At 34.3% G+C, this 27,684-nt stretch overlaps 3 protein-coding genes and 1 non-coding gene across 5 annotated transcripts; 3 read left to right on the plus strand and 1 right to left on the minus strand.

Moving 5' to 3' along the window:
* Positions 1–2: 2 nt before the first annotated feature.
* Positions 3–10,110, plus strand: LOC145222179 (uncharacterized). The gene is made up of 7 exons (XM_080088229.1): positions 3–148; positions 230–304; positions 1,059–1,098; positions 1,446–1,903; positions 4,771–4,839; positions 5,834–5,982; positions 7,319–10,110. The coding sequence occupies exons 2-7, from the start codon at positions 250–252 to the stop codon at positions 7,391–7,393; spliced, it is 846 nt and encodes a 281-aa protein (XP_079944355.1). The 5' UTR covers positions 3–148; positions 230–249; the 3' UTR covers positions 7,394–10,110.
* A 64-nt stretch (positions 10,111–10,174) lies between these two features.
* LOC145222174 (serine/threonine-protein kinase 32A-like) lies at positions 10,175–19,812 on the plus strand. The gene is made up of 10 exons (XM_080088224.1): positions 10,175–10,956; positions 11,184–11,242; positions 12,358–12,581; positions 13,624–13,784; positions 14,391–14,521; positions 15,005–15,108; positions 15,844–15,960; positions 16,022–16,144; positions 17,064–17,302; positions 17,971–19,812. The coding sequence occupies exons 1-10, from the start codon at positions 10,877–10,879 to the stop codon at positions 18,098–18,100; spliced, it is 1,368 nt and encodes a 455-aa protein (XP_079944350.1). The 5' UTR covers positions 10,175–10,876; the 3' UTR covers positions 18,101–19,812.
* A 767-nt stretch (positions 19,813–20,579) lies between these two features.
* LOC145222175 (nucleotide exchange factor SIL1-like) lies at positions 20,580–27,196 on the plus strand. 2 transcript variants are annotated; one of them, XM_080088225.1, is made up of 9 exons: positions 20,581–20,877; positions 21,363–21,516; positions 21,791–21,875; positions 22,736–22,918; positions 24,071–24,214; positions 24,842–25,021; positions 25,098–25,225; positions 25,944–26,121; positions 26,665–27,196. In XM_080088225.1, exons 1-9 carry the CDS (start codon positions 20,706–20,708, stop codon positions 26,797–26,799), a joined length of 1,359 nt encoding a protein of 452 aa, XP_079944351.1. In that variant the 5' UTR covers positions 20,581–20,705; the 3' UTR covers positions 26,800–27,196. The 2 variants fall into 2 exon arrangements, with proteins under 2 accessions (XP_079944352.1, XP_079944351.1); XM_080088226.1 differs by lacking the exons at positions 25,944–26,121; positions 26,665–27,196 and adding an exon at positions 25,352–25,396 and having other exon boundaries at positions 20,580–20,877; positions 25,098–25,277.
* Positions 23,423–23,496, minus strand: Trnas-gga (transfer RNA serine (anticodon GGA)). The gene has a single exon. It is a non-coding gene; the product is annotated as a tRNA-Ser (tRNA).
* Positions 27,197–27,684: the final 488 nt, after the last annotated feature.

The following is a 27,684-nucleotide window of genomic DNA, read 5'->3' on the forward strand; positions in this document are numbered from 1 at the left end:
TTTTTACTTAGAACTTAACAATCTGTTCATTTCTTACTTACCAAAATTTATCGGAACTTCTGTCTGTTTATCTGGAAAAACTCTTCAAAAAAATCAGTTTCAAATTGAAGAGAGTAGAAGAGGGTTTTTTATTGATCAATACTTAACTGTAAGTACTTAATGTTTAGTGCATATCTGGTATTTTTACTCCTAGGTTTAAGATTTTATAATTTAATATAATTTGTTACAGACAAATTTGGGAGAGGTGTTATGGGGACCTATTCAACAGTGTCCCTGGCTTGTATAGCTGTTTTGCTAATCAGTGGTAAGTACTAGTTTTTACAAAACATCAAAAGCAGCATATATGTTCTGTGTTATCTTATGAAAAAATGACACACACTAGTTTTAAATTACGTTATAAAACATAACCTAATTTATACAAAACTATTACAGTTAGTTTCAAACCAACATTTTATTACCAAAAGAACCAAATGCTTTCATATTTAAAAGTATGTGTGATGCTTACTATATTTTTATTCAGTTTGTATGATTGTGGCTATTGATCTCCCAGTTAAGCCAAAAACAGTAGTACTGGTTAAAGTTGTTTAAATTTTTGTTAATCTTGGGAACATAACAAGTGTAATTTTTGTCTTAGACACTATTGTTAATTGTATGTAACTGGCTTGTAATTCAATCAATCAATCGCTCAGTACTTGGTGTCCCCTCGCTTTCATGGACGCAAGGTTCTTCCTTCAGATCGCATCCCTCTCTAGCGCATCTCTTGCATCCCCTGTAATTGTGTTACAAATATGTGCCATAGGTACAAGCATCTTATCTTAGAAATGATGTATCAAACTGTAAATGTTCACATTTTTTTGCTGGCATTTAAGACCGTGTATAGTGTATGTTCTTTTTTGTCTGCATATATTTGTATTTCACAATTAATAATAACAAATTTTTGTGCTCAAAGTAGTTCAAATCTGGGCTCAGAAAAAATTATGCCATTTACTTTAAACACCAATTACTTGTTTACAACCCTATGAACACTGTTAGATAACATGTGGTTATTTGTCTTTCAGTATCTCCAGGTGATTCGCAGAATGCAAGCAGTACAACCAGGTATGTTCGACAAATCCTTCATGTTAGCTGCTCCTCTGATTAATGGTTATGTCAAGGGGGAAATGACACAATGCAACATGTCACTCGTTGTCTAGCAACCCTGCTTGCACCTTTTGTTGACAATATTCGCAGAAATAAAACACAAACATACTCTCTACTTCTTGTTGAAAGTGGTTGTCTTTCATTTTTTCTGTTTACAAGTCTGTCTTTAAAGTTTTTTTGTTCAATAATAAGCATCATTTGTATTGTCATCACTAACATACAGTAAATAAACCTAGTATTTTGCATTTGTGTTAAGCTTTATCTTTGTATTTGTTAATAAAGTGCTGGCATTTTTGTTTTTGTAGAGCTATGATGAACACTACTGCTTCTATCACAACAACAGTTGATTTAGTATCTGCAAATGCAACAACAACAACAAACAAAGACAACAACATACAAACAACAATAGCAGTAGTTCAAAACAACAGCGCAAATGGGAATATTACAGCAGCACCATCTGCTTCAGCAATCCCAACACCACCAGCAACAACAACAATTACAACAACAACTGCATCTACAACTTCAACAGAGAATACAGTGTCCACTACTTCAACGACACCAAGTACAGCTCCAACGACTACTACTACTATAGTGCCAGCGAAAACCAACACTACCATACCACCCATTGTCAGCACATCAACGGTTTTACCAACTTCCACAACGCCTGCAACAAATACTGCTTCAACCATCACCATTGCAACAGACACAAAAACTACAACCACAGCAACAACAACCACCACAGCAACAACAGCAATTACTACAGGTATTTTTCTCAGGTGTTATATATGTGCAGTTAAAGTTTGGATTAAATTGAAGCAAATTACTGGAAATCTCAATGTGCTTGATTTTACTCAAAATGTTTTTGTTTTTTTTCTTTTTTTTTCTTCTACCCAAAGTTTGTCCGACTCGTTTTTCCATCAAATCCTTGATGGATTTGGATGAAATTTACACAGATGGTAGATGTAGTTATGTAGATGTGCATCCCACTTTGTTTTTGTTGATAACCCCAGTATTTACCCCGCTCGCCCCCTAAAATGGTTGTTTTTACCCCGAAGTTTGTCCGACTCGTTTTTCTATCAAATGTTTGATGGATTTGGCTGAAATTTACACAGATGGTAGATATAGTTATGTAGATGTGCATCCCACTTTGTTTTGTTGATAACCCCGTTATTTACCCCGTTAACCCCCTAAAATGGCTGAGTTTTTAAACAGTGTCAGAATTGGCTGAAATTTGGATTTCTTGTATAGTATGCCATTTATATGTGTCGATTGTTGTGTTCAACCCTGTAGTCCTAACATTTACCCCACAAGCCCCTCAAGTGTAAAACGTATTTGTATGTTACTGGTCACCACAAACGAAAGATTTCTTTGGAGCAATAGTGTTACAAGGGCAACCAGTTGTATGTTGCTCATTGGTGGGTTGCTTGGTGGTCGTTTTTGCGCCATGGCAGTTAGGGGCTTGTTAACAGCCCTATGACGTCAGAAACATTAACGGTTGTTGCTCAAAACACCTCTAGTGGTCGAAATTTTAAACATTGGCGGATTGGGCTGAAATTTTGCAGTACTATTCATTGAGTCATTGTGGTTTTTACATATTTTTTAGTTTGTGTGTCGAACCCAATTAGTTGCTCTACTAGCCCCCTAAAATGGGTCAGTTTTTTAAAACATTAAATAGGACATACTTCAAAGAATATCTGGGTTGAATCTAATTTTATAGCTTGTATTCTTGTATTGCATAGTAGGGATGCGCCGAGCCGAGCCAGAACCCGAGTAGTCGGTACCGAGCATCGCCTTTTTTGATGCTCGGTGCTCGGCCGAGCAGTTGCACAAACTGACCCGAGCATTAAATTTGCATATTCATGCCCTGCTAACATACGTAACTAGTGTTCGAAGGGGTTTCTATGAACAAAAACAAATAATTTTTCAAATGTATTAGATGGGTGAAAAACGTGTACTTCTGAGGCCTGTATAGCTTAATACACGGCTGGTGACGTAAGATACCTTCTTGAAGAGCTAAAACGTAGAAAGGGGATTTTTTGTGACGTCATAATGCACCGAGCGTGCTCGGCCGAGCACCGAGCATTAACGTGAGATGCTCGGTGCTCGACCAAACAGAACGTTTGCAGTTTTGGCACATCCCTACTACATAGTATTATTATTTAAGCCCATTGCCGATCACTGTGTTTTACCTTACATCACCCGACTTTCTCATGGTTATCTCTTGAATTGCATTATTTTCAACTTTACATGTGTGGGGACCCATGAGTTTTTGCCAGCAGAAACGACTAAAGTTATAAAAGACGATGGCTAATATGGGACCCAATACAAAATAAGCATGGGAAATATATTTATGTTTTAAAATAGGTTATAGTGTATATGCAAGGGCAATATGTGCTAAGCCACCCTTCTAGTTTAGTTTGTATATATATATAACACTGACAAAACCTGTCAAAAAATGGGGCCAATTAGTTAATTGGGGTGCTTGTTGCCTACGATTTGGCAAGAAAAAAAAAAAACGAATGCACTTTATCTGGAAAACTGGTTAAATATGATGGTTTTCAAATCGTTACCTTCTTTTGGTTAGGAATGTAAGTTAACACATTTGTCAACAGTGTGTGCAAAATACAATTATTTAGGACAAATGCTTGGTAAATTTGGATTCTGATTACCTGTTTTTGTTTGTACTGACAGCCCTATCTAATCTGTCAAGCTTTTAATATGATTGATCAGGATATATGATTCGGTGGGGTATTTTCTCCAAAAATAATGGGTTTGCGATCCCAATGCAATAAGTTAAGTTAAACATAAATTCATAACTGGGATCAGCCCTGAAGCGCTTATGCCAGTGGTTCTCAACCTTTTTATTATCGTGGCCCACTTTCATTGCACAAAAATTCTGTGGCCCAGTAAATTTTTATGATAGAAAGAAAACAACTATAAAATAGGTTTAAAACAAAAACTGCAGAACATATTTCAAACAGATTAAAAACTTGATGCAAAAATCATAAAACAGCACTTTCCCTTCTTTAATCAAGCACTTTCAGTTACGACCGGGTCAACTTCGTAACTGAACAATGCATATGCTGCTATTATCTGGCTTTATTGTAATTACTTATTATAATTAAAGTAGTTTATTACATCATAAACATACGGGGTTGCAGAAACTTAAAGTAACTTCATACTGCAAATAGATTAATTTAAATTAATTTACATTCCTTCTCACTTCCTCCCCAAGCCATTATTCTTGTAAAATTGAGTGTAGTGACACAAATGAAAGTAAATTTATAAATAAAGCTTTCTATTTGGTTGGTCTGTGGCCCAATCAAAATGCTTCCATGGCCCACCAGTGGTTGAGAACCACTGGCTTATGCAGACCAGCGCCTTCAATGGGCCTGGCATATAATAACAAATGCAATAAGACTGAATATGCAATAAAGTGGTATGCTATTAACAGGCGTTGAATTGTTTTTCCTTATATTATCTAGATTAAGCTAGCAACTGGTTGTTTAATTGCTGTGCATAAAAGCAACAAAGATAAAGTGTGGTTATTGTTTTGCAGCAAAAATGTATGCAAATGATTTTAGACTTTTTATGATGTGATGAATAATTAATGTTATTAATGTTTCACAGAGAGTACAACATTGAAAAGTAATACAAGCAAGTCAAATTCAACAGGATTTATTGCTATTAGCAAACCAGGTAAAGAAAAACTTTGATTTGTAACTGCATATATTTTTTATGAGACATATATTGGCAATAATGGTAGTGAAATATAACTTGCTTTTTATTTCAATTTGTTTAGGGCAAATGCTAATAACAATAATAGTGTAGAATCACTATACACAGATCTGTTCATAAGTTTAATAAGGAAAATAACGGCCCAAGTAGTTGTTAAAAGAGACATGCTTTGTTATTCAAATGTTATCACTAATGATGGCATGAGCATTTGCTGAAATGGTTTAATAATGAAGCATTTTGTTTTTACATCTATTTGGGCCACTTTTTTCCTATTGTAATGTTTATGTAATTTTTTTGTCAATGAAAAATAGGGGGAATGTTAATGTTATACAGTCAAACTTCGATACTATGCCACCCTTTGGGACAGAGAGAAAGTGGCATAGTAGCGAGGGTGGCATAATAGCGAGGGTTGTTTTTAAACATAGCCTTGTGACGTGACAATGTACTGTAATGCCACGTTGTGTTGTACGATTATAATTTATTACAGTATACAGTATAATTTAATACAAAAATACGGATAGATCGTAGATCAAACAAGATCTGATCTGAACGACGTTTACATAACTCGCTGCAAAGCGTGAAACCTCTTAACATGACCACGTTTGTTTATTCAACGATTTGTTTTTCGTGTTTTCTCTGTTTTATCATGAGCTCAAACCGAAAATTGTCAAAAGGCTCAATTTTTTCAATCCATAACCAGACCGTTAATACAGTAATACTGTACTCCCATGTGTCATAGTATCAAGGGTAAGGGGTGGCATAGTAAATATATTTTCTATTGAATTTCGTTGGTGACGATCAAAAGTGGTATAGTAGCGAGGGTGGCATAATAGCAAGGTGGCATAGTATCGAAGTTTGACTGTAATACAATTACAATCTTTGAAATATGTACTGTGTGTTACTTAAATAACTTTGCTTTAAAACTTGTACTTTATTGTTCAATTGTTTTATTCAGTGCCTAGCAAAGGACTATCGCCAGCTATAGGAGTTATACTGGGCGTCGTTGCCTCAGCATTATTCATAGCCATTGTTGTGTTGGTCTACAAATACCAACGCCGATTTATGCATGCATTCCGTTTTCGGCGATTGCAGGAAGTTCCCATGGTACGTTGAAGATGCTTTGTGTTAAAGAGTTGATGTACATATCATAACATGAAAAGTTGTTTGATAAGTTATAAAAAAATGTTTATTTATCAGGATATTTAGGTTTTGCTGCTAATTGCAGTTAAATAAATTTCAGGAAAAATTATTAAGTTTAAAATTAAAATCAAAAATAAAAATTAACCATTTTTTTAAATGATGAAAATAACGGCCTAAACAGATGTAAAACGCGACATGCTTTATTGTTTAAGCATTTGGCAAATGCTCAAGCCATGATCAGTGACATGAAGGGCCACATTAAAAAGTTAACCTTAAAAAACATATCAATGGCCACATTATAAAAACAACAAGCCAATAAGTAATAAGCTGCGTTGGCCATGCTGTTTATTATTTAAATAGCTATCCATCCTCTTAAAAATAAAACGGTAAAAAAATAAACCCTCACCAACAATTAATAACAAAGTCAATAAATATTAATACAATTAAAGGTTTTGTCCCCTTGACTGTTACTCAGAATGTGAGTAATTCATTTCCTTATATTGTTATATCAGCACACGTTTTTTGAATGTCCTGTGTACTTCCTCATTCCTTAGTAACCTTAAATGTGAAAATTAGCCTGTGTTTAAGAAACATTTTGCAAAAAATATTTTTTATGTAGAAGTGTGCTTTTTATTTTAGTGAATTCTGGATTTTGAAGTTTGTTATAATAACTTTCTAGGTTTAGAGGCATGAGTTCTCACCCTATTATCTTATTTAAAAATACATCTGATCTAATTTTGTGGACTAAATTTAGGCCATGTTTTTGACATAAAAAATCCGTACCATCAAAAAAACATTGTTTTTTTTACTAAAATTGATCCCCAAGCATTTCTATTTCACACCCTTGAGGCTTATTTAACACCCAGTCAAAAACCTATGGCACAAGCTAGTGGTTTCCTTTAGAGGAGGAATTTACTTTTATTTTGTACATTTGGTTTTAAATAGACACTTTTGCCTTGGGAATATAGCCATTGGTGGGATTCAGCCGGTTCGCACCAGTTCTATAGAACCGTCTCACGAAATTTTATGAGATGAGCAAACTGGCTAGCAGGAAAAAAATTCGAATCCCACCACTGAATATAACCTGTAAAGATGTTAAAAGACCCAATTTTAAATGATCTTTGTATGGTTCAGTATCTCATATGTAGTGTATTGGGTAGGACTGAAAATGATTCGAATTGCAAGGTTGGGAAACACTGGTATAAGCCATACCTTTAAGTAAATTAATCGATAGCATACATTTGTGTTCACAGTTTTGTGGACACACATTACAATTTAATCACTTTTCTTGTGTTTTAAGGACGACTTTGAGGACTTTAATGGGCCAGATGCTGTCTATGCTGAACACACAGTTCCTATAAGACTTCGTTTCTGATTACAATTTCCTACAACACAGTTCCTTCTATTTTCATAGCCTTTTTTCTAACCTGGAGTCCTGTGTACTGCCCCTTTAAAACTTTCTAGATATGCAATACCATTATTTTTGGTTGCAAACTGTTACCTTACTGCTTAAAGGGTCATCAATAACTAAGTTTACTCGTTAAAATCTATTTTAGTTTACATTTTTTGTGCAGCCCAAATAGTTTTTGTGTATTCTGGTCCATATAACAATCTATTGTACAAGACTAAAAGGCCATTTTACTGTGTTTTTGATATCATTTTCCTTGACACAGAGTACTTCATAAATGTTTTTTGTACTCTATATCAGTGGTTCCCAACCTATGGGTCACGACCCAAAGTTGGGTCGCCTGAAGATTCTGTTCGGTCGCCTGTTTTTTGTGACAATAAGAGGATTTATTCTTTGACTTCGTTTAGTAGCGTTATTTTTTAATTTCCCAAGGTTAAATCAGGGTTCTTCAACGATGGGTATTTCGTCCAACGAGGGGTTGATGGTGACAGTTTTTAATGTTGGGGGCGATATAAGCTTACAAGAACTGTGAAACTCAGCTAAATTTATCTTACAAGCAGATTTTATTCGTCTTGCAGACAAACACCAGGGACAAGGGGCGCATCAGCTTAAACGTGCCACTATTTGGATATATATTTTTTACTGACGATTGATTGTGCTTTTTGTGATCTCGACAGCAAGGTTGGGCAATTAATTTGCCACATAGGTACACTTGTTGAGGCCATGTATGGTGACGGGTCATACTTTTTAAATACAACGCTAACGAGCTTTCCCTTAAACTTGTTTCGCTTTCACACTTCCTATAGGCCTAATATCGCTTCCCAAACTGTGAAGTATGTTGGTAAATGTAGTGTAATTTGATGTTGAATGTATAGGATTCTCCTCTACAGTATAGGATTACCGTATACCGTACAGCAGTGGTCGGCAACCCCTGACACGCGTGCCAACGTTGGCACGCGAGAGGGTTTTTCATGGCACGCCAACTGATTTGCATGTTTGTATTGAAGTAACGATTTAACTGCTGGCACGCACTACTATTATTTAGCAAAACGTTGGCATGCGAGGTCATTAACACATGGAAATAACCAGTAAATTGGCACGCGTCATGTAAAAGGTTGCCGACCCCTGCCGTATAGGAATGTATAGGATTCTCCTCTCCTCTAATGCCCCATTGTTTTCAACAAATGAAGGGCATTGTTTGCGCATAATCGTAATATTATTTTGTCTATGATGTAACAAACTGTTTCAAATTGTTGCCCCAAAATAATTTCAAGACAACTTGGCGTAATAATGGTTAATTCTGTTTGTGACGTCAAATTGGCTGATAATGCTTTGAGTCAGCTCTGAAGTTCGGGCTAAATGGAAATGTTTTGAATAGTATTTGATTTTTTAAATTTTCCAAACTGGCGTAATAATTTTCGAAAGCTTTTCTGATTCAGTAACAAAAATACAACCGAAATGGAAAGAATACATGCCCATGGGTCGCGGGACATCACAAAACAACATTTTGGGAAGTATTTGGGTCGCGTCAAAAAAAGGTTGGGAACCACTGCTCTATATGACCATAAACAATAATTGATCAACTAATACTTTAAATTGCTCTACTATAACCTAACATCCTTTACTTTTTTGTGGTTCGAGTAAGCACACTTTCATTGGCTTCATGTTAATTCCACTTATAATTTTTGCACCGTTTGTTTTAATGTCAGGTACATTTACTTAAAATACTGTAATTTTAATGCTTTAGTTTGCCGAGACCTTTTTAATTTTCCAAAATAACAGGTCAGTTTTGCCAATGTTGCACATTTAAGTTTGAGTATATGTTTTTCGTACCGAAATCAAAGTATCTTTAATGTGATTTAAAACAATTACTAATCTCAATTCATTGCAAACCTGATTTAAGTTTTTATTAATGTTAAATTGGTGATTACACCAGATTCTACGCTAATATATGCATTAACTTCAAACGATATTTTGTAACATTGGTTCAATTTATTTGTGCAATGTTTTTTTTTGTTTTAGTGTCCCTTTTTCATGATATTTTTCCCTTGATGAGTACCGAGCTGAGTTTATTTATTTGCCAACTGTAGTGCTAAAAAAATCCATAAAAAGTCCTCTTTTGGCCTAGAGTTAGTTACCAAAATACATTAAAATTATGACCACAAAGACATACAAATAAGTTCTAACAAAATGGAATAAAGCCACACTTTTAGAGTTAAGTGACACTTTCCTAAAATATACAACATTAGCAATGAATAACATTAATTTCGGTGTTTTTGCAATGATTTTGAACATGTACTATAACAGCTATCAAATCCCACACTTTTATTGTTTTTACTTGTGTAAGTGACCTTTGCTGTTGTTTTTACTATTGTATGATATTTTCTGTTTTACCTGTATTTTGAACTATGTTTTTTTTTAGTTAAAAATACTCAGTGGTACTATAGTAACTTTTAATCTGGTTCATTTAAAACCCCATAATTATGACAATTTTAAAATTACATTAAATGTTTGTCAACAATTAAAAAAACATATTATTCTTTCATTATCTTTTAGCATTTTTTTTTTTTTTCTTTTTTGTTTCTGCTAATTTCAGAAAGAGGTAGAACATGTTGACAATTTGTAATGATTTTTTTTATTCGTTTTGTACCTACTAGTTGTGAAATGAAACAACCACTTTTAGATTTTCTGTTGTAGTATTTGTTTCCCAGGTGTGCGTAAAATTTACTGCTTCTAGTTGTTAGTTAGATTTTTTTGGTTGTTATAAATAATTTTAACTATACCAAGTGACACTGTTTCTGATTTTGGGTAATTAGCCATGTGAAATTAAGTTTATTTTACTCTGAAAGAAAAAACATAGCAACACTAAAGTATTCGAACAATTATTACCAAACTTGAAATAGCTAATAATTTTCAAATACTGTAGTGTTGCTATAATGTCCGGAATTTAGTGTCAACTAGCCAAAAAGTTATCAAAATGGTCGAAATTGCCTTACTGATGTGATTCAAGCTTGGGGAAATGCCTCATTACGTTAATATTCAAACCGACGGCACCGTTTCTTCGTTATTTTAGCGAACAAGGATGTTGAAGCGGTTAACGTTTTCTGTTCTTGTGCGTTTAATATAGTTGGTTTCGATAAAGGTTTCATCCACTCAGATATGAAAACCCAAAAGACGGTGAGTTTGTTATTAGACAGTTAAGGTGGGACAACATTTCCAATATATATTCAAAATTCAAATATTTTTTTCCAAATGCAAGTATTCTCACAAATTTAAATGAGATTTTCTTCAAAGCCAGTATTGTTTACAAAATTAGGCAAGCAAAACTAAATAAAACTTTTGTTCATTAGAAAATATATTTTATTATAAAAGTGGAAGTAAACATTCCTCCAATATTGTGCCTTAAATGCCAAACAAACCGTGACTGAAACGTAATCTTGCGTGACGCCCATGATATGTGACGTCACATTGATGAAAAACGACAATCAGAAGGTTTTAGTAAAGGGATTCTCCCAAATTAGTTGCATCAGGTAAGTGCAGAAATGTTGGATTAAAACTGTTTTTTTTTCAATTAATTACCGGACTAATGTCGCATAAATTACTTCACTTCATTGTTTTGTGCAGAAAAACGACTTAGGTCTTAAGAATGATTAGTTATTGTGGTAAAAAATACGAATTTTTCGCTTAAAATATTGCCAAATGTTGTGGAAAATTAATTGAAAAAACAACAATAGTGCTAGACAATTATTCTTTGTAGAATGGGTTCCAAACTATCCAGAGAATCAACTACAAATGATGCACCTGTTCCAGAACATAGTAAGTTATGTAAACTCACCTTTTTTAGGAGTAAGTAAGAGAAACAACGAGCCAAATAGGGTGACTGGAATTTTTTTTTTCAACACATGTACTCAAGGCTCTAGGTCTGTGATTCTCAAACTCTGTGTCGTGAGAGATTTCCAAGTGCGCTGCGAAATATTTCCTTGTTTTAAAGTGCAAACATATATCTGTTATTTAGGACTTCATGGCGAAATACTGGTGTTCAAAACAACGTTTCAAAGTTCATGTTTTTGTTGTTGTAATTACATGCATCCTTACCCATGACAGTACAGTTGAAAGTTAACATTCTTTGAACATCTTTTGTTATGTTTACCTGCGAAGTGTGCGGCGAAAGAAAATTTTAGTTCCACATGCCTAAAAAGTTCAAGAACCGCTGATCTAGGTTCTCACCCTTTCTTAACCTTACGTTTAAAAGCGTCAATTTTAAAAATGTATTGCAATAAAATGTACTTGCATTGATTGTGACAACAGCAATTATTAAACTGTCTGCTTTACGTTTATATATATATATATATATATATACAAGCGATTAAGGTGTTTTGGTTTAGATCAGGGGTCGGCAACCTTTTACACGACGCATGCCAATTTACTTGTTATTTCCATGTGTTAATGACCTCGTGTGCCAACGTTTTTCTAAATAGTAGTAGTGTGTTCCAGCAGTTATTAATAGTAAAGAGAAAGCGGGGTGTTTTGTGCATGTGAGGCTAAATTTTAAGACAAGGGCATAATAAGACTATAAACAAAACAAGCAGTGTAGTGGGTTAAATTGTTACTTCAATATAAACATGCAAATCGGTTGGCGTGCCATGAAAAACCCTCTAGCGTGCCAACGTTGGCATGCATGCCAGGGGTTGCCGACCCCTGGTTCAGATCAAACTGCTTTGTTGCATTTACTTACATGCTGTTTAAAATTAAATCTTGGTTAAATATGAAACATGGTGAAGTGTTTAAACTTTCATTCTCAAGTGCATACTCTCAATACAGCAGGTTATGTATCTGCGTCTTTTTATACCTTACCTTATTGTGCAATTTTATGTTTTAGGTGACTTACCTTATCATACAAGCTAAAATGTTTGCTTTTGAATTATTTTTAGTTGATTTTGAGGACTTTGATATTCTTCGATCGATTGGCAAAGGGAGCTTCGGTAAAGTTTGCATCGTAAAACGCAAGAAAACAGCCTCGGAAGTTTATGCTATGAAGTATATGAGCAAATCAGTTTGCTGGAAACAAAACATGATTGATCATGTTTTGCGAGAGCTCGAAATATTGTCAAAGGTTGAACACCCATTCCTGGTGAATTTATGGTTCACTTTTCAGGTTTGTTCATGTTTCTTTGCATACCTTGAGTCATAATAAAATTGTTTAAATAAAGAAAACAACGAAATTCTGTAAACATCAAATAAAGGGAATAATTTACAACTAAAAATATTTGTTATTGTTTTGATGCACGTTTCTGTGTTGTAAAGCTGTACGTATATATAGCTGTATTAAATTAATGTCAGTGCAAGTAATGTAGGTGATAACAATAAAAACCATCCGTAATTTTCTAAACACATGCTACATAGATAATATACATAATTCTACTCAACTGTAAATCTAATTTGCTCCGTTGTTGCAAATAAATAACTTGATATCCTAAAAAAGTTAAAAATAATAAATTAAAATTCACCACATAAGATAATTGGATAAGGATGGGCCACATACATTCAATATTTATAAACAGTTATCCAAAAAAATAATGTTGGAGTTCTTTGCATAATCTAATGGGCTAGGTATACTGTACAGTCAAATCAGCTATAAGCAAGTGGTTTTTTAATCTGTGTTCTGCAAAAGATTGCCAGGTGTTCCACGAGAAATTGATTAGTTTGATTAGTTTTCCATGGAACACCAGTTGAAAATTTAACACAATGAATAAAGCATATATATAAATAGCTTTTGTTATAAAAGTATTTATCCACTATCACCAGTTTAAATGTTTCATTGTGTTTAGCTTCAATTATTGTTGTGTAATAATAAGACTTGTTGTGTAATAACTAGAATGTAATTTTGTGGGCCTGTTGCCGCTTAAGTACAATACAGTAGTTGAGTGTAAGCTTGCTTATTTTATTTTATAATTATAAATTTTGTCTGGTGTTAAACAAGATTTTTGTAATGCATAAAGTGTTCCGTAGCTCAAAAAAGGTTGAAAAACACTGATTTACACAAAAAACATGCTAAATGGATGGCATTCAATATTCTATAAACAGTTAGCGCAAAACCTCTATGCATTCAATGTGTCTTGTATACTTCCTGTCAATAGCTCTGTGTTTCCACTAGTTACTGTATTGTTTGTTGACTTTTTTGTCACATATTTTCACAGGATGATGAGGACATATTTATGGTGAGTGACCTTTTGCTTGGAGGTGACCTACGCTATCATATACAAAAAGGTGTTCAATTTACCATTGATGATGTGCGGATTTATGTATGTGAGCTAGCATCCGTTTTGGAGTACCTTGAATCCAAAAACATTGTTCACAGGTAAATAGTTCATCAGATTGCAAAGTCTCATTCATTACCGCATTTAAAAACATTTAAATATAAACATTTCGTGCAAAGATTTTACCTAAATAATAGTGACATGAAATACCCTGTCAATGCCATTATTTAGATAGTTGTATACTAAATAAATTGGCTTCCTACAATAATATACAAAAACTTGAAATTGTTAGTTTGAAATTTCTGCTGCATATGCTTTTAACATGTATGCAACCAATGTTTCAATTAAACTGTATGATTTTTATTTTTGCACAAACAATCTATTGCATAAAACAACCTTGCATTGATTCTTATGACACTACTCTGTTATTTTTTCACTCAATTTAGCAGTCAGTGTACCAATAGCAGACACCCTATTATGTAATGTTTAAATGTCAAATGTGTAATCCAGGTCCATATTTAAATATTTGTTGATAATGTTGCTACATAATTTTACCTTTTTATGTCTTTATCTTCAAAAGCATGCATTTTGGCAACTCATTAAATGTCCTTTTAACTTTGAGAATACAGTTGAATTTCTGACAAAATCAAGTCTGGATTTTTGTGTTGTGTATTGGTGTCATGCCTGTATTTGTATATGTTTGATAGAGATATTAAACCTGACAACATACTACTCGATGAGAAGGGCCACCCACATTTGACGGACTTTAATATTGCAACAGTTCTCACAGATCAACACCCTACATCAAATCATTTTGCTGGAACAAAACCTTATGCTGGTAATTCATTTGACACTAGTGTATATAAGCTTTAACAGATTAGCAGTGTATATAAAGTAACATTGATTGTATCCAACACTGTCATGCCTAAAACTTTAACTGTATTGCTGGCATGTTTTATGAGTATTTACTATGTAGCCCTTACCATGAAGCATTTCTTTTTAACCAGTTTTGTGCAATTGCATATTTTATTTTATTGCAAGGGATCCCTAAGCCATTCAATCATTAACTCACATAAAATGCCTAAATTTGACAATTGATGAATCAGAATGGTTTACATTTTGAAATACAATGGTTTTTATTTTTTCCTTGTCTGGTCTCCATCATTAAATTACTACACAACAAGCATTTTTGAAGCTGTACATTTGTTTCTGAAGAAGTTTGCTAAAAACATAGGTTCACTTAATACCAATTGTATTTAGAGTTTTATTGCTTATCCTTTCTGCATCTTTGCACTTGACAAGTATGTTTATTTGTTTACAGCACCAGAGGTATTTAAGGCAGGACTGAGAGAGGGTGAAGGTTATAAATATGAAGTGGACTGGTGGTCCCTTGGTGTGACAATGTATGAAGTGTTAAGACACAAGGTAAGACACATCTATTACTGATTGTTTTGTCCCTAAATTATGTTTCTGGACACACCATACCCCTAGGTCCCCATTTTACTGCTATTACATGTACTTCACTTCAACACGTTACAAGTGGTCAATGTTATGAAAACAGTTTACCAAGTTGCTTATGGTAATGAACTTTGTAGATGTAGGACCAAATTGTCTTTGTATTATTCTGTTCTAACTGCCCAGATTTATTGCAGTACCCTCTTTAATAATACAAATGCCACCAGAAAGGTGGAGCGTTTTGAGATTCACTGCGGGACCTGTTCGTATCTCTTACAGGAAATGCCATTGCCTGAGTGGTCATGCTTTTTTAAATGATATGGTCTTTATGTGTGAAATAAAAGGCTGAAAATTGGCACTGATTAAATAGACTTTTTGGTTTAAAGTTACATTAAATTGCATGCAACATTTCTGTTTTGTAGAGGCCACTTAAAAGTGACATAGATGCCTAATTGTATACCACACAAGCAGTATTGTATAGAGCCTTGCATGTCATGGTCTACAATAGCCTCTTGCAAGGCCTAAAGCCATTTGTAAACCTTATAGTATTATACTGCTTTATTTAAAAAAAAAGTTTTTGCCATCATCAGTAACACAAAAGGCTAAAAGCTATCAGATAATTATGTACACCTGTGTCATGTTGTTTAAAGTGTTTTTTTTGTTGGTTAAAATTGCATTGTATTTATATCTTTATACATTTTGTAGAGGCCATTTGAAATTGATGGCGACACAAGTTATACCGATGATTACAACATTTTAAAAGAGGGAACGATATCAGTTCAGACTGATTGGCCTGATTCACTTAAAACTATGTTTTTCAAGGTAACCACCAAATAATTTTGCCAGTGCTTGAATTTTTAGTAATGAATATCTTTTTTTGCAGTTTTTTAAATTCAATACCTCACAGCGACTTTGTAACGTTGACAAACTATACAAACTTGAGTTGTTTTCTTCTATCAACCAAGATGAAGTCTTAACTAATTTGCAGCCAAAGTTTATTCCATCGGTGAGAGTTTGACAAAGTATATGATTCTACCTGTTTGTGTGTGATATGTAACAATAAATTTCAATTTGCGCTTGACCCTTTAGAACAGGGCTTCTCAAACTGTGGGTCGCGACCCCAATTGGGGTCAAAAGTGGCCACTGGTGAAATAAAGATCTGCGATGCGGCCGTCATAGCGAAAAGGTTGTGCACTCCTGGGCTATACCTATCGAGGGGTTGCATAGAATTTTTTTTTTAAATGGGGTCGCAAAGCAAGAAAGTTTGAGTAGCCCTGCTATAGAACAGCAGTTTCCAACCTTTCTGGTGCCGTGACCCCTTGATAACATTTGCCAAGTTGCAGTGACCCCAGGATAAAATTAGTAGGCTATATATTAAAATTGACTGTCTAAATATTCGAAGGTCTGATCAGTGCAGCTGGCGACCAAGTCCAATAGAATTGGCTTTTCAGCCTCTAAATCACAACAAACTGAAGTGTCGTAGCATGGTCACAATAGCCAATGCAGCCTATGTCTTGTCACCAGTTGCACTGATAAAATGTTACATCCCTAAACGCTGGACACTGTTTGCAGCTTACTTACTAGAAAATAGATGTGATTTTTATGTACTTAATGTATGTACAACGATGGTAACTTGCCAACCTTTTTTGCATTTAATTAAAATATTTTTATCAATGATATGCTACAGTTTGGTACTCAGTATGCAATAAAATGGAATTTGTGTTCAATTAGAAACATTTATTTGCAACACAAACTCAAAAATGTGGTATGTTATTCCAATAATAACTGATTTCCCTTTACAGCAGAGCAGTTATTGATTGCTAATTATATTACATAACAGCTAAACCCTATTTACAATGCATACAGTCTGTGTTAATTATTACACAAGGCAAACTCATTTCACAATTGTTGAAACATTATTTCAGCAAACCCATTTGAACTATGACCCCACCTATGAACTCGAAGAGCTAATTATTGAATCAAATCCGCTTCACAAAAAGAAGCAAAGGATATTAAAGCGGAAAAAGACTAAGGAAAGAAAACTGCAAAGAATGAACTCTGAAACTGCCTCTGAAAGCAACACTGCTGAAGATTTAGAAGACCAAGCCCTTATAAGAATTTCGGAACAATTTCAACCTTTCAATCGCAAATGGCAAGCATTAAAGTAGGTTGATACATGAAATCCAACCATTATTGTACACACATGTTTGTTTTCACTGAAGCGCTATACAATTATCTGTTCATAAGTTTAATGGTGAATATAACGGCTCAAATAGACACCAAAAGCGACATGTTTTATTATTCAAACATTTCGGCAAATGCTCATGCCATCGTCAGTGATATAAACGGCCACATCAGTTACACCTGTTTAGTACCACAAATAAGATTTAATAAAAAGTGCAAAACAAGTGTGTTTACGTCTATTTGGGCCGTTATATTTGTCATTAAGTTTGTTTTCACTCTTCTGTTATCTCTTGCTTGACTTTTGATTTTAAGCTACTTTAATTAAGGCCCAAAAGTCAGTAACATTTGTTCAAGTATAAATAATATGTTCATTCTCCTATAGCACTTGCTTATCAAATACATGATGGGAACAGTTATTAAAAATGTGGTTAGAGACAGTTAATTGAGATATTCTGTGAAGCTGGTTTTAAAACATAAGCTTATGAATATAAAGTAGTATAATGTATAAAATCCTAACCATTTAGTTGTATACATGGTTTATGTGGGTAGAAAATATGCAATCAAGGAATTTAAAAACATTTAAACTCATTTTTCACCTATTGATGTTTTGTTACACTTTTCTTTACAACACTAAAATGATTTTTTCAGGTCAACATCGCAAAGTACAGAGCAAGATGAATCATCTAAACTATCTAGCAGTGAAAGTGAATCAGATTGTATCAATGAAGTAACAATTTCAGAATCAAAAGACAGCGTCCAGGGAAATGATGAAACATAGTTAAGTGGAGCTGTTGAATGTGTCATCAAATGCAGCGATACAATTGAAAGCAGCTTAGCAGGAAATGCCTTTGCGGGGGGAATGTTGTGTCAATGTGTTTCAATATCAAAGCCCTGGTATCAAACCATACACAAATCTTCAATATCAGAAGATCAACTGTTATTACTGTACAAGAATAATTTAGTACAAGACTGTACAAGGTTTTGACTAAATACATATATTGTGGGAACATTAGGCACGAACACATGCTCTCTGAAAGCATTTTTTTTATCAAGCTGTTATAAATTACCTTAAAAACCAATTGCCCATATCTCAAAACGAAAACAACAATGCTTCACTTTCATAAAAATTTCATAAAAAACTTTCAAAAAAGTACCAACTGGAATGTAATGTCCTCAAAAAAGGTATGGCCCAAACCGTTTTCTCTATACAAAGCTATAAGCAGGGTTGCCATACTGTCCTTATTTCTAAGATTTGTCCTTATTTTGAAGGGCTGTGTCTTAGAAAATTTCATTACCCTTATTTCTAAGAAATGTCCTTATTTTTGATTGTAGCCTTATTTTGTCTTATTTTCAACAATTACTATAGTCAAATCCCTGCTGCAAGTAGAAGTGAACCTAGACCCGGCCTGTTGTGAGATGCCCTTAGTATTTTCTACGAACAACCAGTTGCTGAAACAGATTGTTTCTTCTCAAAAAATTGCAAATATTATGTCATGGCTCGTATAAATGCAAAGATTTGTTCAAAAATGTTTGTTTCGTTTCGCATAAAAATTTAATTTTTCGGCTGTCCTTATTTTTGGTTTCAAGTCGATGGCAACCCTGGCTATAAGCTTTTCAAACATAGTATTCCTTTTAGTCAGGTCTGCATCGCACATGTAGACCTGGAATCAAATGACTATGTTGACATATTTTAAACCAAGGCTGTTCGACGTTTTGGTGAGGTGCGGAACCCAGCAGAGTGTCAAATGTTGATTATGTGTTGGTACTTTTTTTTCAATATTGTTTTTTTTTTAAATATAATTTAGGACTCCAGTTTTAATGTAAGCCACATTCGTTGACAAATGTACTTAATGTTCAACTTAATTGGATTTATTTTGTCTAATACACTTATATTATTATGTTTTTTTATGAACTTATAGACTGTGTAATAGCTTTTTTGCGTGTAAATCATGGACTATTGCAGTGCAGTGAAAACGTATTTTAAAACAGCAATGCAGTAACACATCTTTTACGATAAATTATTTTTATCCTAGTGTTTTGTGGTTCTTTATGCGGTTGTAATCTTGGTGTGTTTTTAGGCACTTGTAAGTAGGAGTGATGATTTTGTCGTAACAATTCGAAACTGATTTTTTGCTATCATACACTTCCAATTGCCTGAAAAGTTGATTTTTGCCTACACTATTTTTGTGTTGTTGGCCTATTTCTCTGTTTTACCTAAATTCATTTCAGATAATTTTAAAACGAATAAACAAATCTGTAATAAAAACTGTTGCTTTAAAAATGTTTTGTGTATTTCGATTCTCGTACATTGCATGTCAGCATTTTTATCTATGCACCTTGCCACTTTTTGCTTGTTCCACCTTGTAAACACACCAAATGTCATTCTTGTTTTACTGCTACACAGTAAGAAACTTGCTGTAATTTTCCTTTTTTATTTTACCCTCCTCCAAATGATTCATTTCAGGTTTAATAAAAAATGAGATTTGTGTATATTTTTGTTATGAGTCCAATTCCATCCACTACCTGTCTAATATAAGGCACTGTTTGCTGATAAAGAACAAAGTTGTGTGGCATTCACAATATTATTGCTATTTCATACGCTTACTAATTTAAATTTGGTTTCTAATACTTTTAGTTGTAAGTTATAAATTAGATCAAAAAAGGCAGTTGACCAGGTAAGATGGTGTATGGTTTGCAGGGGTCAAATTATAGAATGTAAGTTACTTTAACATCGGTCAAAATGGCCAATTGCAAAAACAAACTTAACAATTACGGTAGGTACATTTTCTTCTCTCAATGACCAATAAAAATTACGTTTTATTGAAGAAGATTATTCCAACGAAGACAAATTGGAAAAAAATCTTTATGAAGTAAAATTACATAAAGACGCTTTTTCCGGTCTTGGAGTAATTAAAACTAAACCAAAAAGCCATATTTGCTCCAAAAAAACTAAAATTTCTTCATGAACTTAATCCTCAAACCAAAAAGTGATGGAAACGCAAAATGTGTTTGTTAAAAAAACTTATTAAATTTCAAACACGATTACATCATATCTTCAGAGACCCTTTCTGGTCTTAGTGCAACGTGGTTAATGAACAAGGCGGCACGGGCATTTGTTTTGTGTTGAAACTTACGGTAATATTTACTACAGCAAATAGCCACGTGTCGCTATCTCGTTGCGCCACAATTTACACCGGGTTGACAAAGGGAATTCCCCACAACATAGGATTCAAAAGCATAAAAGCGTGTCAATTTGTAGTTTTAAAATCACATGTTTTGAGCAATTTACGGCGAAGATCTTTCGAATTATACTTCGTTTTTATAGATTAAAAGTCAAAATTTGAGTTACAGTATTAAAAAACGTCAAGTTTACACACAGTACGATGTTGTCAGTGTTAGACGTTTTGACAAATCAAAAGTGTGTTTTCGTATTGGTTTTGTGCTTGGTTGTTGTTTCTTTGGCTGCAAGCACCGAAAGTATGGATAATGACGATGTGGAAGAAGACAATGATGAACCTTTTATTCCCACAAACGAATGGCAGCAAGTTAAGCCAGGTAAAGTTACAATTTGGAGATTTTTATATTTTCAAAACCAAGTCATTCAGCTTATTGGTAAAATTGACTACAGCATTATCTAGTTTTGAACCTAGAAGTGTGTCACCTATTAAAAAAAACTCTGGTTTATCCAAGTTGGGTTAAGTGGTGTAACTTTTAGTTTTTGTGTGCAGTAACTAAGTAAGCCTTTAAACTAGTTTATACCCAGTGGCGGGATTCAAAATTTTTGTCAGCCGGTTCTATCACAAAAGTCATATTTTTCAGCCGGTTCTGTTACAAAAAGTCCATTGACAGCAACCAGTAATGCTAACCGGTTCGCTGATCTCATTAAATTTTGCGAGACTGTTATATAGAACCGGTCCAAACCGACTGAATCCCATCACTGGTTAACACCCATGTCTGTAGTAAAATATTTTGCTTAAACTCATTGGCATAACATTACCTACATAACACAAAAACTGTTTGCAGTTACTATTTTTTTGTAGGTCAAGCAATACCAAGTGGTCTTCATGTCAAAATGGACTTAAGCAATGGTGGCAAGTGGGCAAAACTTATGGACGATGGAAAAACATCACAAAAGTCAAGTTTACAACTTGCTCCTGACGCAAACAAGGAAGAAGAGCCTGCTCCAAATGATATGTAAATGTTTTAGTAAAATAAACTTTTTAAAACACTGTGTATGTACATGAATGTTTTTGTAAAAAAAATCCAATTTATAAAATAACAAACTGTCAAATTGGTTTAAAATACAGACCACATGTTTTTTGTTCTTTTTTGAAATGTTTCGCTAATAGTAGGGTACATGAGGAATTAAAGAATTTGCTAATTAGGAACATGACAGTTATAATGTAACCAGTATTTGGATTGGACCACACTTGGTAATGTCTTTGCTAAAGTGTTTATTATATTTTAGAAAAGGGACATATTCAATTGATGAGCTGAAGCAGTCTTTAAAAAAAATGAAGCAAGAGAAGAAAGAAGCTTCAAAAGAAACCAGTGTATGTATTCTAAACCCAGAGTAAATCTATAGAATAGTATACTTTTTATATGATTCTAATTAGTGTACTATACCATAGTACACATGATCTGTTGAAGGCGTAATACCGTATCAGCCGGTCACCCAGCATTTACCGTATGGCAAGGCGTAGACCAGTGGTTCTTAACCTTTTTGGTGTGTTTTCCCACTAAAGTCAACCACCAACTTCGAATTTCCCCCTCCGTTATTTTTATAATGATGTTTTGTGCCCTACGTTAACAAAAAAAAGTATTTTGTAAATGAAATAATTTTGTGAAGCGATTTGGTCAGGAACCCCAAAGGTATACTGCAATCTTATTTAGTTTAAATAGTGCTTCTGTGAGAAATTAAAGTTTTTGGAATATTGAAGAGTCTCTTCTACTTGCAATAGTCATTTATTGCATCACAATCAACAAAGTAATGGCTTTTATTCCCGCACAATGGCAAGGTCATTGATGCTTTTAGTCTTGTCTGTTATGTAACAAAGGCCTTTGGATTTGTATGTGTCTTGTAAGCCTTGCAGAAATTAATCAGAAATGTTGTTGTGGAAAAGGAAAGTAACGATTAATTCAAAGCCGGGTTCGACCCTCGGGCCCGAGTTTGGTTGCCTGACTTACATAATTTCCCTCTGAAAACATTCAATTTCCCACCAGTGGGAAATTTCCCACCGGTTAAGAACCACTGGCGTAGAGTATAAAAATCTAGAACCATGATCGCTGGCCTGTTTAGACGCTTCAGGGATCCCAGCTATACATCTATCTTTTAGCTAGTGTGCTATACAATGTATTGTAATCATATTTTTTCGGGGGACGAAGTAAAAAACCATGCTCTTTTAAACTTTAGGAAGACATCAAATCAAAGTTTAGGTCAATGGATGAGATTCGAAAAGACTTTGATGCCCTCAATCTTCACCAAGAAACCGATGTAGAAGTTATGCAGAGACTCATTGCAACATTGCGTCTTAAGACGTCGGATGTTAAAGAAAAACTGGCTGCTTTGCAGGATCTGGAGTACTACGTTCATCAGGTATTAGACCAGGGGTTCCCAAACTTTTTTGGTCTGTGGCCCAAATGTCTATTTAATAGCGATTCATAGCTCGCCACGTACTGTAAATTTGGGCACCAAAAAAAAACTCAAAAACAGGCGAAATGGTTTCTAGCAATTTATTTTTAATGAGATACATGCTCCTGAAATTTGGCTACAAGATTCGGAATTCTTTGCAAATATTATGTTTTTCAAAACAAAGTGCATAATATCTACAGTAGAACAAAACAGTAGAATCTGTTCAAATGGCTCTGTGGCCCATTGAAAATGTCTTGGTGGTCTAGTACTGGCCATGGCCCACAGTTTGGGAACCACTGTAATAGCCAATTCTTTTTTGGCTGTTTCAGCTGTATGTTTTTAAACTGTAGTCGATTTAAAACCAATACAATGTAAATCATAGTATGTCAGGCCTATTAAAGGCGTTATACCGAATCAGCCGGTCTTTCCAAGAATTCCTATTTGGCAAGGAACAGGCTGGAAAAATTTAGCCTGCGGTGGGATTTGAACCCACAACAGGAGTCTTTCCGGGACTCACGCTCTACCAACTGAGCTACACAGGCTCAGTGGAGAAACCGCCAAAAGTTGAATTACCAGCACCATTGCCTGCTTTTAATGCCCTGTAAATTGTCTTGAAGACCCATCTAAATGGTTTCTGGCTCAAGTTGCATGTACCTAGAGTACATAATTTGAGTCTAGATCAAGTATCAAAAATAAAATAAGTTCTAGTTAATATTTTACCCTTTTATTGGTGTATTGTTGGGTAGGAAAATAATCATGCATAAAGAGATTAATAAACAAAAAATAATAATATTTGTTCAACAGTTGTATCTAATTGGTAAATTCGCAAAACTGTTTGTAAACATTCCTTGTTTTGGAACTTTGAAGCTAAACTTTAACTTAAAACATACTTGTTGACTTACTTTTTATGGTTGTAAAAATTAACACGGTTGACCTTTTCAAACGAAATGAAATAATAATGTAACAGAAGGATGACCTCATGAAACAATAATCTAATTACCTCCTTAAAATGTCCAGTTACCCACAGGTTAAGCTCAAACCACTCAAAGACCAAAGCACACTTAATCACAAACAAAGAGAGATTTTAAGAGATTTTGACCTTGTTATGTTGTGCAGATTGACAATGCCGTGGATTTATTTAACATCGGCGGTTTTGGAGATGTGCTAAAACAGCTGAACAATACAGATGCCAGTTTAAGGGAAGAGGCAGCCCATACTATTGGATCAGCAATCCAAAGCAACCCAACTGCACAAATCAAGGTATGAAAAACTTTTCTGTTCTGCATTTAAATACTTGCATTGCATTTAAATCTGGAATGAAATGCATGACAACTGTTTAGGGGATGTCTGTCGAGGGCTTGGTATGGAGTAAAAATTATTTTTAAAGAAAAGTTTGAGGAGGGCTTCACCAAGAATCCTTATTGATAAGCTTTAGTTATTTTTAGTTTTAGTTATGTTAGTTAATTACTAATTAGTAGGGTTCTGGCTTGGCTTGACCCATCCCTACAATTAAGCGGAGCATCGCTGCTTTTAATGCTTGGGGCTCGGCTGAACAGTTGCACAAACTGACCTGAGCATTAAATTTGCATTTTCATGCCCTGCTAGCACATGAAACTAATGTTAGAGTTTGAAAGCGAATCTGTGAACAAAAATAACTGTTTTTTGAAATGCGGTAATTTGGTGAAATAGTACACTTCTGTGGCCTGTGCAGCTTAATACAGCGCTGGTGACATCTTTGAAAGCTACTAAACTAGCGTGGAATTGTGAATGTTTGTGATGTCACAATGCACCAAACAGAACATTCGCAGTTTTGGCCCATCTCTAGCAACATTTTGAATTCTGAAAGTAAACTTTTTTCATGTATTACAAATAACAATGATTTTTTAGGCTTATGAGAATGGTCTTCTGACAAACATCCTACGTCTGATTTCCGATTCACAACAACCAATACCTGTGAGAAAAAAGTGCTTATATTGTCTATCTGCATTAGTAAGGCACTTTCCCTATGCACAGCTTAAACTCTATGAAAATGGCGGCTTCACTGAACTCAGAAATCTTTATCACCAAGTAAGTTACTCAAAGCAAAATTGTTAGGTCTTAAAATAAGTAGGTTATTGGCCATTAACAATATTTGATTTCATAGGAAGTGGGAGAGACAATAAAAATCAAAATAATACAACTTCTCAATGACCTTGTAACAGAAAGACAAACCACACTGCTCCAAGATGAAGATACAGATGACAAAAAAGAGAAACTAAAACAATATGAAAGGTTGTTAACAAATATCTGTTTGGTTTCTCAAGTTGTTTTATTTCTCTCCTTGGTGGGTGGCCAATGCCTATGCTCATTCTATTTTTTTCTACTTGGGGAATAGGTAACTTAAATTTGCTTTATTAGGATCCACTGGGTTGGAACAATGCCACCTAAGTATCTTGCTTAGAAAACACAAGTGACCAATATTGGATTAGAATTCATAACCTTGTGAACACAATCCCGCTGTGCTGACCATTCGGCTATCTTCGTCAGAATGTTTTAATGCACCATTTTGTTGTTGTCCTAATTAAGACATTGTGTTTTGAGTTTGACAAATATAACCCCTAAAAACTTAAAGTTGGCATAAAATATTGTAATAGGTTGGATATTAGTTTTGCCTGGAAAAAATTATTGGACCAGCTGTTGGATTTAGAATACAGTACAAAAAAAAACACTCCTGATTAGCTGTGCCAAAGGTTTAAATGCAACTTAATCCAACCTAAAAAAGAAAAGTTTTAATAAATAAATAAAATTGCCGCTCACACATATTACATTAAAAAAAATTATCTTGCCGGTCACATATGACATTAAATTAAAACACATTTGATTTGGCCAATATGGTCTATCTGTTGTAACAAGCTGCAATGATGAGACCTAAATGGTTGAAAAGGTGTGCACTGTCTGCAGCTTATTATTTATTGGCTTAATGCTTTTACATTATTTGATTTGTTTTCAGATTACCTTTGGCAAAACTGATTAAAGAGGATGGATGGTGTAAAGCAATCGTTGATGCTTTGCAAACAGATAACCATGGATCTCGCGAAATGGTTCTTCAAGCTATAAAAAGCATTTATCCCACATGCTCACAGAAATTTCTTGAACATGGTGCTATGGATGCTGTATTAAGAATAAAAGTAAGTTTCAGCATCTTGTAGACTTCAAATTTCAATATCCTTTAATCAAGTGTCTAAAGCAGGGGCGGGCAACCTGCGGCCCGTGGGCCAAATTCGGCCCTTCATTAAAGGTTGTGCGGCCCGCAGAGACGCTTAGATTTCAAATGTACTGGCAAACGAGTCAAACTATTATATATTTTTAAGCAGATTAATGCACCTGATGCTAGTTTTCTGCGACCTGGCAAGATGTGGCTAGAGTCAAATGCGAATTATACTTATATTTAAACATGTTTGGTAAGCAACAAAGTAAAATCACCTTGTGTTATACACAGGTACGGCCCGCGATCTAATTTTGACAATTGTAATTGGCCCCACAGTAAAAAAGGTTGCCCACCCCTGGTCTAAAGCATAATTTCTTTTGGAAGCTTTCTACAATATAAAAAGCATCAGAGAATTTAGATTTTTGACTAGTACTAGTAATACTAAGTTCTTTGTTACTAAAAACATTTTCACGAACGTTCTTAATTTTAACTGTAGCATTTTTAATTTCTGTATTTGCTACAGATGGAATACAAAACACTATCAGAAGAAGAAATAAGTTCAAATGACCCTGATGGCTACTATACCCTAATGCATAACTTAGTTTCAGAAGTTATTGGTTTGTTAAAGAATGGACCAAAGGCAAAGGATGAATTATAAAGTTGGAATGATCTGAAAATGATGTGATAAATGGTCATGGACAGTGAAACATGGATGCTATGTAACAGAGGTTACAGTTGTTGCATCAAGACTGGTTTGGAAGACCAATGGATTCTTCAAAGCTTTTTGCCAAACAAAGAAAACTGAATAAATAATATTTAATTGATAAGTTTTAGTGATAGTCCTGTAGCTGAATAGGATACAAAAGCCATAATACTTAGTTTGTTGCCTTTTTTCAAGACCCAAAGTTAATATTGCTTGTTTTGCCAAAAAAAGTAGTCAATTTGATACGTTGTGTATTTGTGCAGTTTTGGTATTGACATAATTTCTTTAAAATGTGTGTTAGATTTTACATCCACTGTATTTTCGACAATAAAACACTTTCTGTGAAGCTTAATTAAGTTTGCTTTGTGACACTTGAAATAAAAAAATGGTAAAAGTGTTTCACTAATTAAAAAGTTGGTTACATGATGTTAGGGGTGAGGTTGAGTTTATTTCGCTTGATGAAAGAAAATAGCAACACAAAACAATCACCAAGCCACTTAGATTATAACGCTGCACTTATTTTATTTGCCAATTGTTTTTCTGTTTCATCCAGTAAAGACTATAACGGTATGAAAATCGTGTCTTTGGCGATAGCTCAGCAAAAACGCGTCCTATTGTCTAAAATATCCAGAAAAAGGGTGCATGAAAACAATGGCCGTATTCTATAAGCTATTGCTGCCAGGCATAATATCAAGTTTATAGAGCTCTTCAGGAAAATGTATTTTTATTCCGACGTCCTATACAGGTCGTCTTCATCCTTAGATACTACAACATGCCTATGTAGTAGTATCTATGCTTCATCAGTGGCCGTATTAATTCAACGGACACAGAAGACGCCCT

This window comes from Phallusia mammillata, chromosome 4 (genome assembly GCF_965637545.1).
Source record: "Phallusia mammillata chromosome 4, kaPhaMamm4.hap1.1, whole genome shotgun sequence".
In the NCBI taxonomy this organism is placed as follows: domain Eukaryota; kingdom Metazoa; phylum Chordata; class Ascidiacea; order Phlebobranchia; family Ascidiidae; genus Phallusia; species Phallusia mammillata.

What these genes read in the sequence shown, in the direction of transcription:
- LOC145222179 (XM_080088229.1), top strand. Translation starts at nt 250, where the DNA reads ATGGGGACCTATTCAACAGTGTCCCTGGCTTGTATAGCTGTTTTGCTA. An exon ending in AGCTGTTTTGCTAATCAGTG is followed by an intron (nt 305 to 1,058) that starts GTAAGTACTAGT and finishes TTTGTCTTTCAG; the next exon opens with TATCTCCAGGTGATTCGCAG. An exon ending in AACAACAGCAATTACTACAG is followed by an intron (nt 1,904 to 4,770) that starts GTATTTTTCTCA and finishes AATGTTTCACAG; the next exon opens with AGAGTACAACATTGAAAAGT.
- LOC145222174 (XM_080088224.1), top strand. Translation starts at nt 10,877, where the DNA reads ATGATATGTGACGTCACATTGATGAAAAACGACAATCAGAAGGTTTTA. An exon ending in ATGAAGTGTTAAGACACAAG is followed by an intron (nt 15,109 to 15,843) that starts GTAAGACACATC and finishes TACATTTTGTAG; the next exon opens with AGGCCATTTGAAATTGATGG. An exon ending in TTAAAACTATGTTTTTCAAG is followed by an intron (nt 15,961 to 16,021) that starts GTAACCACCAAA and finishes CTTTTTTTGCAG; the next exon opens with TTTTTTAAATTCAATACCTC.
- LOC145222175 (XM_080088225.1), top strand. Translation starts at nt 20,706, where the DNA reads ATGTTGTCAGTGTTAGACGTTTTGACAAATCAAAAGTGTGTTTTCGTA. An exon ending in TCAGAAATCTTTATCACCAA is followed by an intron (nt 25,022 to 25,097) that starts GTAAGTTACTCA and finishes TTGATTTCATAG; the next exon opens with GAAGTGGGAGAGACAATAAA. An exon ending in AAACTAAAACAATATGAAAG is followed by an intron (nt 25,226 to 25,943) that starts GTTGTTAACAAA and finishes ATTTGTTTTCAG; the next exon opens with ATTACCTTTGGCAAAACTGA.